Source organism: Camelus dromedarius, chromosome 13, assembly GCF_036321535.1.
Source record: "Camelus dromedarius isolate mCamDro1 chromosome 13, mCamDro1.pat, whole genome shotgun sequence".
Classification (NCBI taxonomy): Eukaryota; Metazoa; Chordata; class Mammalia; order Artiodactyla; family Camelidae; genus Camelus; species Camelus dromedarius.
The window spans coordinates 29,790,765-29,805,149 of record NC_087448.1 but is presented as its reverse complement, the minus strand read 5'-3'; the positions used below and the strand labels follow the sequence as shown (position 1 = coordinate 29,805,149).

General features: G+C 35.0%; 1 protein-coding gene across 1 annotated transcript in view; it reads right to left on the bottom strand.

The window, feature by feature from the left end:
* Positions 1-14,385, bottom strand: part of DACH1 (dachshund family transcription factor 1) — a 396,950-nt gene that overhangs the window by 224,614 nt on the left and 157,951 nt on the right. Inside the window, exon 2 of the mRNA XM_010978779.3 lies at positions 3,593-3,708. Coding sequence (XP_010977081.3) covers positions 3,593-3,708 — 116 coding nt within the window. The remainder of the gene's footprint in view (positions 1-3,592; positions 3,709-14,385) is intronic.

The following is a 14,385-nucleotide window of genomic DNA, read 5'->3' as shown; positions in this document are numbered from 1 at the left end:
AATGTTACTGGAACTCTGTTGCTAGGATGAATTTATTCCAAACTGGTATTTATTATCAAAAATGATTTATGACATGTGCTCAGTCCAAATAAATGTAGGGGGCCCTACAGGAGGTATTGCACTGTGAGACTCTACAAAGAGCTTTCTTTCTTTCATTAACTTCCACTTCTGGTTGCTGTGGCATCCAGTGACAACCATAAATTTTGGAAATTATCACCATCTGCCCACGCCCTCTTCTAAGGTTACACAGAAGCCCACTTGAACAACTAAAATAGCAAACAAAGCTCCATAAGCAATCTCAAAAGTTTTTTCTTTTTCTTTTTTTTTTTTTTTTTTTTAATTACAGATACCTAAATACATAATCCTAGGGGTGGGAAGACACTTTAAAAGAAAATTATCAAATTTTTTTTCTGAGAAACAGATGACTTGAGGAAAGATTATGACTTAACTCCAATGTTCAATTGTTGAAAAGAAAAATGAAGGCATGATTAGAGACAAATTGACAGATTTTTATAAATTGTCAAAATAAATGTATTTTTCCCCCATGACGAATTTTGACAACCTCGAAGGTAAATGTGCATCTTTTAGGCTTTTCAAATGGTAATACTTGGAGTACAAAAGTACAGGTCAATGTTTATCGGCAGTTGACAATTTAAATCTTAGAAAGGACTGGAGATTTGGGGGCCATTTGTTTTATTTTTCCTTTGTCTTTATGATATCTATATGTTTGTTTATTTTTTATTTTGTTAGTTTTAGAAAATGATTTCCAAGTCTTTCAACTATACTGACATAGTTACAGACTCCTGGAAAAAAAAAATTAACTTCAAACTCACAGGTCAAAAACATAGTAGAAATGTCATCAAACTAGTTTGCTTAACATCAAAAATACTGATATATATCTTTTTTATTGTCTTTAAAAAATAACACATTTCATCTTTCCCATCTTGAAGAAAAAAATAGCATTTTATTTTTAAAGAAAGTAGCAATATAAGTAAAGTCCTGGGACATAAAGTCTGTATATCCATATTGAATCATATTCCCCCAATACATTAAGTATTCCTTGGGAGAAAAGTGGTACACTCTTTTGAGAACTATAAAATTTCTTTAAGGCCATTAAATTTCCAGTGAATGTTTTAAGATACTAAATAACATTCTCCAAGGGATGGAAATATTATTCTGTATTCTCCAAAATATAAACTTCTCCATCTAGAAAAATTGTATGTAAAAAGAGCAATCATATTGAATATGTTAAGATAGTTCATTCATGTGCAACAGCCAAATTTCTGGCAGCTTCAGATCTTTGGATCAATGTCTAAAAATTGAAAGTAAGTAAAATAAGCAACAGTGAGCTCACACATCCTGTTTTAAGGCCATTCACTGGGCTCTACGGAGTATCGAACCTACTTCTTCAAATCGTCTATTCTCCTGGTGAGTCTCCATTTCCTCATCCTTCTCTGGAACATGACTGCCTAAGGTCTTTTCAGTGTAATGCTTAATAAGCTTGAGAGAAATTCTGGTTTCTGGGTGTACAACATACTAGGAAGAATGGAAGTTAAAAAAGCATGTCTGAGGAGATAGCACAGCAGTTAAAATACATGAAGTGGTCCTGCTTCAAAAATGAATGACCATAATGATGCATCAACTTTAAATTACTTCATTATCTCTGTTCACCACGCCAGGGAAGTGTGTAAGACATTTCAGAAAGAGATCTATCAAAAATGGCTTCATATTTTGATTTTGAGTTTTGGCTTATGATTTTCAGTTGTTTAGAAACTTCATTTACCCCAAATATACTTGATGGTCTTAATTATGTGAGGTGTTGCTACACTTAGAGTCTGATGACATCATCTTATCTCAACATCGCTTTGGTAATGAAGTATTTAATGTTTTGATCTTAAAATGTTGGCAGGCAATTTGGAGCCAGATCTTCCCTATTTTAATATAAAATCAATCTCGAATACTGTTCACCCAAAACATAACTGTGATTAGTGAGAGTTAACACAAACTTATCAAATACAAAGTAAAGATTATTAAAATGATTGTTTTCAAAACCCCCAGACACAGTTTTTTGAGACGTTGAGGACTCTTAAGTCTTTCTTCTAGTACACTTGAGTCTTCCAATCATAAAACATGAAAAGTTAAGATTCTCTTTCCATTCTGCCTGTGTAGAACCAAAAACCCTACAAATTTACAAATCAGGAAATTTTATCTAGTTAAATAAAAACAGTTAAGACTTGACAAAGTGTTACATACTTTTCTAAATGTCAAATTGGAAATTAGAATTTTAGGCAATGGGGTTCAGCTACTTGAGAAGCATGACAAAACGAATGAAATGATGACACCTGCTCTGTATTTGGGTTGTTTTCAACTATTAAGTTCATTTTTTCTGTTGCTCAATTTTTCATCTGCAAAAGTGAGCATAAAAATACAACTCTTCTTTGGAATGTAAGTTACTCACTTTGAAGAACCTTTGGTACCTTACTGGAGAAAAGTTAAATATTGCAAAATGAACAGATAACTTCAAATTCAACTCACTGAATGCTTGATAAAGGTTCACAAAGGTGAACAAATTGTCTCGATTCTCCTGCAAAAATAAAGGTGAATCATGGCTTCCAAAGAGCCTTCAACCAAGTATGGAATATGAAATAAGACACCCATGGTTATATCACAGCCTAGAGAAAGACAATTTCCATTGATATGGGAATTCAGAGGAAAAAATGAAGATTGTCTCCTGATCTTGCCAGATTATCTTTGCTGTTTCAGTCATATTACATGTCAATTACATGTTAATATGTATATCTCCTCAATAAGCTTTCATGACGGCAAGAATTAATACAAATATTATATGTTATCAAATAATAATATAATTATTATTGTAATTTAAATTTGCTCATGGGTCTGGATGAAACCTGGAAAGTAGGCAAATGTGTATGAGAGTAAATGAAATAATTAGTGGACACATTCAGTTGGTGAAAATCAAGTGAGTTATTTTTGCATGCAGCACATTACTAAAGTTTTTATGGTATGAAGCTTAGGTTGTTGACTATACTTTTACTGGTACTTTTTCAAAATTCTAGTAATAAACATCTTTCAAATGTTTCTAATAGAAATAGTTTAAGAAAAATAGAAGATATTTCTATTTGACATCATGATGGTCTTTTGTTTGAAAGCATTTCAATCTATTTTGGAGCTCTTATGGATTCAAAAATAAGCTTAGACTCCAGAGACCTGGGTTTGAATCACTGACAGTGACCAATGACCTGCTGATTGACCGTAGGAAAGTCATTGAATCTGCCTCAATTCCCTACCAAGAAAACAGAGATAATAATTTGTTGTTTGCTATTAGCAAGAGGATGAATTAGAATAATTTCTAGCACTGTGGTCAATTAAACTTCTTTTGTTTTATTTCCCATAAATAAATGATGGTAATCATAATGCAGTTCTGAAATAACTTCTCATCAGAAACATTATCTTAGTATACACAAAACATAACTGATGAATGTAAATATCCATGTAAGCACAGGTATATATAAAAGCTATGACATTGGCTGATTTTTTTAATATTTTCAGCATAAATAGGTAGCACTCTTACCTGTTGGTGGGATCATCCCAGGAGACATAAGGCCCGGGACAGAATGTGGCATGATATGAGAGTTCTCTGGGGAGGTGACACTTTGAGTCCTCTTAGGAGGCCTTCCAGGTCTAGAACTGAAATAAACAAACAAAAAAAATTTTTTACAATTAAGCTGTTGTCTTACACATCATTTCAAAGTTGTTTCAAGTGGTAACATGGACTGTAAATAAATTTGTTTCAAGGACAGTTGCTTTTGCAGTTAGATGTAATAGACTTCCATCACTAATTAGATTACATGCTGAATTCATTTTCCTCATTGAAGATCAGCCACTCCTGATGCATAATTCATAGCCTGCACCTCGTTACCTGCTTCTTCATATTAATATCTATACACAGTTTGAATTGCCTCGTTTGCATATGCTAAAGTTCTGCATGCAGCCTTCAGCACGAAAATTATGCACTAACTTGTAATAATTATTACAGTCAGCCTGCTATTGATTTATGAGACTTTTAAAAACCAAATATGTGTAGTACTTGTAATGAATGATATTTTAAGGTTCTTCAGGAAATTAAAAGGCAATGGCTGCCTAAGGAAATGTTCTGCTTGTTTGATTTAATACTACAGTTAGCTGGGAGGTGGAATGAAAGAGTGATTCAGACCCATAGCACATTTTTCGATGATATGTTTTATTACTTCGCACTGCTAGCCTGATATCTAGATGATAAATGACAATACATATCTAATGTGTGAAAAGGTCTTGCAATTTCTTTATTTTTTGTCGTTTAAAAGATAAGTCAAGTTATCATTTAACCCTTATTCTATTTAAATGAACAGCCCCACTAGGTTGCCTTAGCTTAAATATACTAAAATAAATTGGAAAGGCTTAGGATTATTTGTAGGACGTCGCTAAGAAATTGCCAGTATCGTCTCTCATAGCTGCCTTTAGGGTAAATAAAAATACTTTACGTTTGTGCGTTAGCAGTACTTCTCCTTTGCTTGCCTATTGTCCAAGAATAATTTTTAAAATTATAAAAGCAGAAGGTGAAAGGGAGACAGGTAGTCACTATTCTTGTATAAAAATAACATGAAGAATATAATATGAGCCAGTTTGGAAACAAACGTAATTAGCGTTATGTTTCCACTTTTTGCCTCTGCATCATGAATGGACTTTTATGAAATGCTTTCCCATCATTTATCCAGCCAATATGTGTATCAAAACCTCCAGATATATCTTTCATAAGTTAGCATTTCCACGTCAGCCTCAGCTAAGATCCTTTGCCTCATCAAAAGATTCAAAGATCCTATCTCTATTATTTATATAAGTAATATATGCAGTCATTTAACAAATATTAGTAAGCAAAGCAGTGCACGGAGGAGGCCAATTTGGAAGGATTAGGTTCTAAGTCTCCAGGAGCTTATACTCTTGCCAAGAGAGACATATCTGGTGTATAGAGGACTATGGTGCAAATTAGAATGTGCTGTGTCCAAAGCAAGTTGCCATCTGACCACTAATGGGAAGTTAGACTTGAGGGAGAGGAAGTAAGATTTCATGGCACTGGGAGCATTAGAAAAGAATGCTGAGGGATGAGTTGAACATGGAGGAAAAAAAAAAAAAAAAGGAAGAACATACACTTAGTGAGAAAATGAGAAAGAAATGGAAACATGAAAATGTATAGATGTACAGGATTGCGTCCAATGGGTTGAAACAGGTCAAATAAAATGCGGTGTAGAAATCAATGCTGCTAGACTTACTGCCTAGGGCCAGATCCTGGAGGACTCCAAACCAAGAGCAAGTAGACTGTGCATTTGTTTCTTTTGCTGACCAGTAAATACACTGTCCTGCGTATCCCGAAGCATCTCTCTGGATACTTCCTCTTACTCTTCAGTATTACTTTTCATCCTCAGCTGATTCCTTAACTCCTGTCATTTGCTTAGAGTCCATCAACAGCCCTCTGATCTTCTCCCTTCTCCCTGAATGATGTCTTTTTATTAACATTGCTGAGATGTTAAGTAATAACAACTAAATATATTACCTACAGCCTAAATCTTCCTCCTGGGATTCAGACAGATTAATGTCTGTCTACTGGAAATCCCTGCTTGGTTGTTCTGTAATAACCTAAGACTCAGCTTGTGCAAATCTGAACTCAGCATCTCCTCTGTTAAGACCTATTTTCCCTTGGGTTAGCAAAATGGCACCTAATTGACTAAGCCAACAATCCAGGACTCAGCTGTGGTTTCTCCCTTCCTTTGCCTACTCAAACATCATCCCAATGGAGATATCTCTCTAATCCATTCTCTCCATCCCGACTCCTATATTCCAGAGCAATTCCTCATTTCTTATTTGATCTACTACTATAGCTCTTCCAAGACCTACCTGCGGCTTTGTCCCAATCTGGAGTGTAGATAACTCTCCATACTGATTTTAGAAGGATTTTTCTAAAATGTGAATGTGATCGTGTTTTCCAAATGCTTAAAGATCTCAATAGTTTCCTACAGCACTGCCACTCTTTAGCATGGTACCAAGGCCTTCCAATACTTGGCCCCTGCCTGTTTTTCCAATCTCATCCTTTTATTCTCACGTGAATGGCTTCTATTTGGCCCTAGTGAATTTCGTAACAGTGTCCCATGTTGCTTTAGTTTCCTATTACACTTCCTCCATATAATTGGCCTCATTGGCCATCAAAGCCTCTTACTACATCAGCCCATCCTAATCCCCATTTCACTTGGCTAAATCTTAGTCATCCTTCTTACTAACAACTTCTAGGGAGCATTCCTTCTAGGCACTGTGATAGCTTATCTTGAATAACTCTATTAAAGCCCTTTCTGCACTGGCTGTAGTAATCTGTTTATTTGTTTCACTCCCAAGTCTGTATGGCAGAAAGTGTGTAAAATATGTCTTTTTTTCCTTAAAGCTTAGCTCAGTGCCTGGGTCACTGTATGTATTTAAATAAATTTTAACCTAAAGTATTAAGTCTTCCCCCAAATTCCTCATCGATTCCAGGAGTCTCTATGTTTCCAGAAAATGAAAAAAGAGATGTAAAAAAGTCTGGGATTCTGAGTCTAAAGATACTAAATTTACTCTGAAGCTCAGAGGAAAAGAAGTGTTGGGGGATCTCAGGCAAGATGCCATGGAGAACTTGGGAAAGGAAAAGGAAGTTAAGGTTGGAAAGTTTTAGTCCTTTAATTTGTTTGGCTTTAAAAGAATGAAACTGTTTAGCAGCACTTTATTATTCAGGCCACAGGAGCTGTCCTCACAGCCCTCACTCTGGAGGTAGAAGTCACGCCACTGAGTAGGGACACTTTTATTTCACACTGTGATTAGAATAGACCCAGTGGGCTCTTTTCACCCCATATATCTCCTGCCCAATCTATCACATAGCCTCCAATTCAACCAATAGAGATTCACTGCTTTTAGTCTTGAAGCTTTAAGATCTTTTAAAGCCTTCCATTAAAATGCAAATACCCTTGGTGGCGGTTAACACCTAAAGCCATCAACTCACACCCTACTGGGGATTACTTTACAATTAGGGGAGAGCAGAGTCTTGAGATAGCTATGCAAAGAATGGAGGAAACTGGAAGGAAAGATTCGGAAGGCAAGGCAAGTCACTTATCCTTTTGTCTAAGAACAGGAGGGAACCTCTCCTTGAAATTATACAAGACTACTTGGTTGAGGGGAAGTTACAACATAATTTATTAACAAGATGTTCCTCTACCCTCCAAGACCTACAGTTAGTTCCTCTTATTGACAGGGTTGGTGTTTAGTCTTGGTCACTAACTGCTAGAGAGTTTGACTCTAGAAGATGTAGGACTCCAACCCAATTGTAAAATACTTGAATATTTCAATTACTTTCAGCAAAGCTTTAGGAGACTTCCAGGAAAACACACACAGGGCAGTGCCCAGAAGCACTAGCTTTATGATCTTGACAGATCTAGCTCTAAACACTGGCTTTACTAATTTACTAGAAGGTATAGACTTGATCAAGCTATCTAACTTCCCTAAATGCCTGATTAAATCAGGATTTTTTTTAAGTGGATTGGTTTGCTTTGCTAGAAATAAGTTACTCTTGGAAAGAAAAACAATAACTTAACTGAAAAGAAGATGTGAAACGATTAGCGAAACACTTCTTTGGGGAATGATCAATTGCCTCAACAGTAGCCACTTCAAACCTTCTGGTCTACACCAGTCATCCAGCTCTACCCCAGAGGATCAGAGCAGCTGAACTCTCAGTTCTAATCAAAGCAGAAGACCTCACTTAAATAAATTATTACCCTTAATAGCTCGAATGAAATCAAAATTTATGACTTTAGTAATTGTTTTTGCCAGCTTCACACAGAAGCCACAGTGCAACCTTCAGTATTTTCAACCATCTGCACTAAAAGAGCAGAGTAATAGCTTAGAGATGCCTAAACTTGGTATCTCACTTACTTAGGGTCCACTCAGGCACAACCTTTCCCGCAGTTCTGAATAAAAAAGATTTCTTTTCCAGATAGACCAGTGGATAGATGTCTCTCCTTAGTCTACATCATTAAATCAGTCTCATGCTAGTTGCTGTCTCTCTCCCCAACAACTGTACAATGTTTACCAACCTTGCCTAGTCCATTTAGAATGCTTATTCAGGGTGAAGCCAAAATCTAACTTAACAAAAGGAAACAAAAGTGACATGAATTAATAAGAGGTTAAGTTTATCAGAAGAGTGAGAGGTATTTGAAACTTTAGAGGGAAGGTACATGACAGATTTTTTTTAATCCCTAACTTTCTCTATGGACACCGTCTTCTGCTAATCTCTTCAGCATTTTTTGAGAAAGTAAGTTCAATTCTCTTCCTGAGATTTGAAGCAGAGAAACATGTGAAATCCAGAAGGAGATTGTGATGGGTATAGATTGGGAAATGCAAAAGTAGCTGCCTAGCAGAAATTCTGGTTCCAAATCCTACCTGTTTCAAGAAAGGAAGGAAGGGTTCCATTCAATCATTCAATTCATTCATCCATCTATTCAACAAGCAATGAGCTAGACATTAAAGCTGCAAGAATAAAGACACACTCCTTTCTTTGAGGAGGAAGATAAAATTAAATGCCTGTGGGATAACAGTGCAGAAGAAAAAATCATGGCAGAAATTGAGCATTGATTTTCGTCTTGGGACACAACAAGCATTTAGGGGTGAAAGCAACTTGCTCCATTAATCTACAAGAGTTCACTTGCCCTCTCCAATCTATTCACCTCAGGAAAGCACCAATTTTGTGCTTATACTTAGCATAATGTTTTTTCCAGCAACCTGCTTCTACAAAGCCAAGCTAAGATATATGAGAAATATCTATCTATCTATCTACCTATCTTCACATATATAAGCCACATATGTATCATTATTTCTGATTGGAAATGTTTAATTTGCTTAATGATTTATATACCCACTTGAACATTATAGTCATGAAAAGCGATGTTTACGAGGAGTTTACGATAACATAAGACAATGCTTATGTTCTAAGTAAGAAAGTAAGATACAAATCTGCAGATATGAAATACCAGAGCACAAAAGAGAGAAACGAACTAAAAGATGCAATAAATATGCATGGAAAAAACGCCAGAAGGAAACACTAAAACATTAGGAGGGATTATCACTGGATGGATAATTACTCAGTTTTTCTACATCTGAGGATTTTAGCTTCTCTGTCATAAGCATGTATTACATTTAATATATAAAAATAACTTTTAAAATTAATTTGTGTAACACTTCAATACTCTGGCCATATAGTTCAGATAATTCACTGTGGACAAATCATGATCCTGGCTAAACTTGATCACTGCCAGATGTTTACTTCTCTCCATAGCAGAAACCAGATATAATTTATTTTCTTAAACTTTCTTTTCCGTCTGTTGTAAAATATCTAATAAACAGTAAATGATTATCTGTAAAAATATTATCCTTCTGAGAACTATAAGATTAATCTAAAATATGAAAAGTACAAATAATCATTAATATCTTCCAGATAAAATCAACCTCATGAAATAGATCCATCAAAATAAAATAATACAAAGAACCACTTAAGATTAATGTATTTACATATTTCACCAAAAAAAGCACAGCAGATTTATGATACTCAGCTTAAAATGGGTAGTTTTCTTTTAGAAAGATCTTATTAACTTGTTAGTTGAATTCTGTTTCAGTTTTCTGGAAGGCAACAATACAAATAAACCAAGAAGCATATGATTAGCATTATTTTCCCTTTGCATGAAGTTTTTTTTTCTTTCTATAGCTGGCAAAGTTTTAAAGGATATATTACTTTTTTTTTTTTTGCAGTGATGACAAATATAAGCATTTTCTCAACCTCATATTCCACATTTGTTTGGACACATCTTTGTATTTTCTGTGTAGGTGTGTGTCCAGCCATGTGTACTTCTCAGTACAAATAGATTATGAACTAAGTCATTAAAGAGATGATTTTCCACCATCACCAAAATACCAAATTCCATGGGGCAGGCACTTAAAATATCAGCTGGACACTTGAAAAGCATCTTCAGATTACTGGCTCATGAGCACAAAACACACAACATTCTCTCAATTCTTTATGTGGCAGATGTTATAAGCTCAATTTTATCCCCCCTAAATTCTTACACTGAAGACCCAACCTCATTGTAATAGTATTTGGAGACTGAGTCTTGTTTGGACGAGGACACATCAGGGAGACCCTCATGATAGGATTAGTGCCCTTAAACTTAGAGATGCCAGAGCTTGCTTACTCTCTCTCTCAGCCATAAGAGGACACTTGAGAAGCCAGCTGTCTTACAACCCGTGAAAAGAGCCCTCACCAGAAACGGACCATGCCAGCACCCTGATCTCAGACTTTCAGCCTCCAGAACTATGAGAAAATAAATTTCTGTTGGTTAAGCCACCCAGTTAATGCTGTTTTGTTTGATAACCCTAGCAAGACTAAGGCAGTCGGCAATACTATACATTAACTGAACAAATACATATACAAATACATAAAATAAAATTTCCTGTGAAAAGAAATTAAAAATAAATTTCAAAAAATAGTTTATATGTAAATAAATGTGGCAAATAAATGCCTAGTTAAATTTATTAAACATCATACGTTTTGTGTGGGAAAACTTCACAAGCTCCCAAAGATTTTAATATTTTTGTTTTGTGGATCAATTTCTCAGAGCTTTCACGATGTTAAAATGAACTATAAATCTCTAAGAATGTGGTAAAATCAGCATTTACTGAAACTTAGTTTACCGTGAAATCTGTTATTTCCAGGGAGTCTGTTTAGAGACTTGTGCACTAAAGAAATACATTCTTCCTAACAGTATGCTTATATTCAAATTATAAAAATTCCTCATCTCTTAACATTAAGTTCTGTGTCAAGGTCACATGACGTTTGTTACATGAGAATTATTCTCCAGGGACAAGGAGAGCACAATTCACATATTCCATAGGGTTGATATAAAAGTTGATAAGCACTCAAAACATAAGGTTAACACTGAAATCATTACAAACAGAAAATAAATAAGGATTGAAGTTAGCTACTCTGGTGAAGAGGAATTATTGTAGATTCTGTCTTCAAAACTCACACTCCAATCCTGAAGTAGTGCAGGAAGTTTATTTAATACAAACTATTTCAAAAGTCATCGACAAAATATCTGAAGTCACTAGCTCAGGTGGAGGTATTACATACTGAATAGAAATTACCCCCAAATAAGAGTTAAAGCATAACTGGAATGTGGCTAGGCTACCCTTAAGCATTTGTATATTGTGTTAACAATTAATTACAGGGAAAAATACAAAACTGATTTTTAAAAAATAAGTCTTAATTAAAAAAAAGTAAGACTTGTGAACCAAGGCATTCTTGTCCAGAAGCCAAGCCCTGAACACCACGCAATCTGCCTCTGTTCCATATTTGTTTGTTAATTTAGTCAACAAACTTTAAATGTTAATGTGCCTCACCTTCCAATGAGTTCTGGAAATACTAACAAAATACTTTCCCTGACTTCAAGTAGCTCACAGTCTACTTGGGGAAATAGATATACGAAGAATCACAATAAATCTTGTTAATACTGTCGTAAAGGTTCCACAAAGGAGTGCTGTGGGAACACCATGGAGGGGTTACCTCAGGAAACACGAGGTGTGAGCAGACAGGAGTTAGTTAACCGGAGAAGAAGAGGGGTTGCTAAGTAAGGAAGCAACCACAGAAGCACATCCCGCTGTTACACACACACACACACACACACTTCTGTAACGACATAGTGAAATACTCAAGCTCAGGCTCATCTTTCCTTCCTTAAAAAGATTACTATCTCTCTTTCTCTTTCTGGTTTACTTCACCTAGAATGACGATCTCCAGATCCATCCATGTTGCTGTAAACGGCATTATTTTGTTCTTTTTTTTATGGCTGAGAAACATTACGTTCTACACCAGAAACCGACACATTGTAACTGACTATACTTTAATTAAAAAAAAAAAAAAAAGATGTGTATCACACAGTCTAGCATATGATCATTTTCAGATAGTTTTATGGGTCAGGTCTCGTCTCTCCATATTATCTCCATTCTTCTGACCTTGAGAAATATATTAGACATGTGATAGGCCCTGATTTTGTGGTGAAATATCTTTAGGACATTATGATACATTTAACTACTTTAAAAATATATTTTTTGTGATGTTTCATTTTAGAGGAATTAAGAAGGAGCCCAAGTTGGTTATATAATTAACCACACAGATAAACTCTGACTCGAACCAGTAACTAATCCATCTCCCTTTCAGTATTTCATTTTAACAGGGGCTTGTATCCATAACTAGGAAATTCATTAATGACTCAGCTGAGTTTTATTTCATTTTTCTGCAATTATTTATTACCTCAATCTTAATCACAGTTGCTACTGTGTTTTTAATATACAAGATGAAAATATTTTGTAAAGAAATTATCGCTAACCAATGATAAGGAAGGAAAATCTAGAGTAAGTTTGTATCAGTTTTTATGTTCTAAAGTACTCACGACCATAAATTTCTAGTAAAGTAACTAAATCTACACACACACATAGCAGTTTGGTACAAGTATGTTCACACATAAATCACAAAAGTAGAAACAATACCCAAATTCATGTAAAATCATTGCTCCTTAGAGATGTAATTTCAAATGAAGGTTAAAAACAGAATCTATTAAATCAAAGCTCAGAAAATCTCGTCTTCCTACTGGTGAACGCAGGGGTAAGTCGGCTGACTCAGCCTAAAATGTGTGTTTTCCCCCGTCACTGACAAGTTATTTGTTTGCTACCTCTGGAGAAAATGTACATAACTAATTTATCTGAGAAACCTGTTCGGAAAAAAAATACCTCTTCATTCCTCTCCACCGTGTAACGCATGGGGAGCTGTCAGGAAATGTAGTGGTGAAACACACAGATTCAGACACCAGCCCAAGAATTCAGAGACCTCCTGACAACTTTTTGATACTCCCAGGAGGCATCTAGGCCTATGAACTAATGAAAAGATTATATTAAGACAGACAAAGCTATGCTGTTTCCAGCCTGCGGAGATTTAACATTCGTTACCTGACATAGGTATTATGTAAGCACCAAACACTGCTCTTAATATTAATAAAATATTAATCTTAATAGAATTAATTGGATTCTACTTAATACTTTATGAAAGTGTTTTCTTTAAGGAATGGCTTTTTAATCCTAATGTTTGATATTATGAAAAATTATGATACAAACTGCCTGCACCACAGAGTTGGAGAAGACTCAGCGAATGTCCTTTCAAGCTTGAGTAGACATTGTTTTATCATGGGATTCTTTCCACTGGAATACTGCGCAAAGGCTACTTTTAAAATCCCAGTCATTATGCTAATTCCTGTGTTCTCTTATTTATAAATTAGTTCCCAAATCATAATCTAAGATACTCTAAAGTTTTGCCTCAATAGTGTTGTTTAAATTGATTAAATTATAAGCCTACATTTACAGCTGACATATTTATATGCACTGGGAATTCTCCAGAGCACTTTTGAACACTAACCTTGTGAGATGGAAACATTATTATTTTCATTTTATAAATATGGAAACTGAGGCAAATATATGTTGGAATATAGTGTTATTACGAGTAAAAGTAGAGATTTCATTATTCATTAGTTCAAATGGAAGAATTGTTTCTTGCTTAAGTCTTATGCCTGAACTTTCATTATAAAACAGTCTGTTACATTTTGATTTTTTTTAATGGAAGTCAGAATTCTATATTTCAGTCCATTTCTTCATCTTTCTGTTTGCTATAAGATTTTTCTGATATTTAAAATTCTGCCTTAATTTCAGGGTCAGAGAAACATCTCTCAAAGTCCATGACTCCAGATCTGAAGACTTAGCCCAATGGGCTCTTTCCTTCCAACGTTATTAGAGGCCACAGACACATGCTGCATAGATTTTTATGAGACAAGAGTGAAAATTGTTTTGTTGTTATTGTCAAGAAATAGATGAAAAATCGTAAGATGTAATAATAACTGAATTTACTATGAGATTCTCATTATGCTACACATTTTGACATGCATTATATGTTTAATTTTCACAATAATGCTATCAGATAAATATTATCATTATACCCATTTTACAGATGGATGGAATGATTACTGGAAGGAGACTAAGTAACTTGAATAAGTCATAGAGTAGGTCTAAAGCAGCAGAGCTGGTGGGGAGGGAGCTCAATGGTAGAGTGTGTGCCTAGCATGAATGAGGTCCTGGGTTCAATCCCCAGTACCTCCATTAAAAAATAAATAAATACATAAACCTAATTACCTCCCCCCATCAAAAATGAAAAATAAATAAATAAAT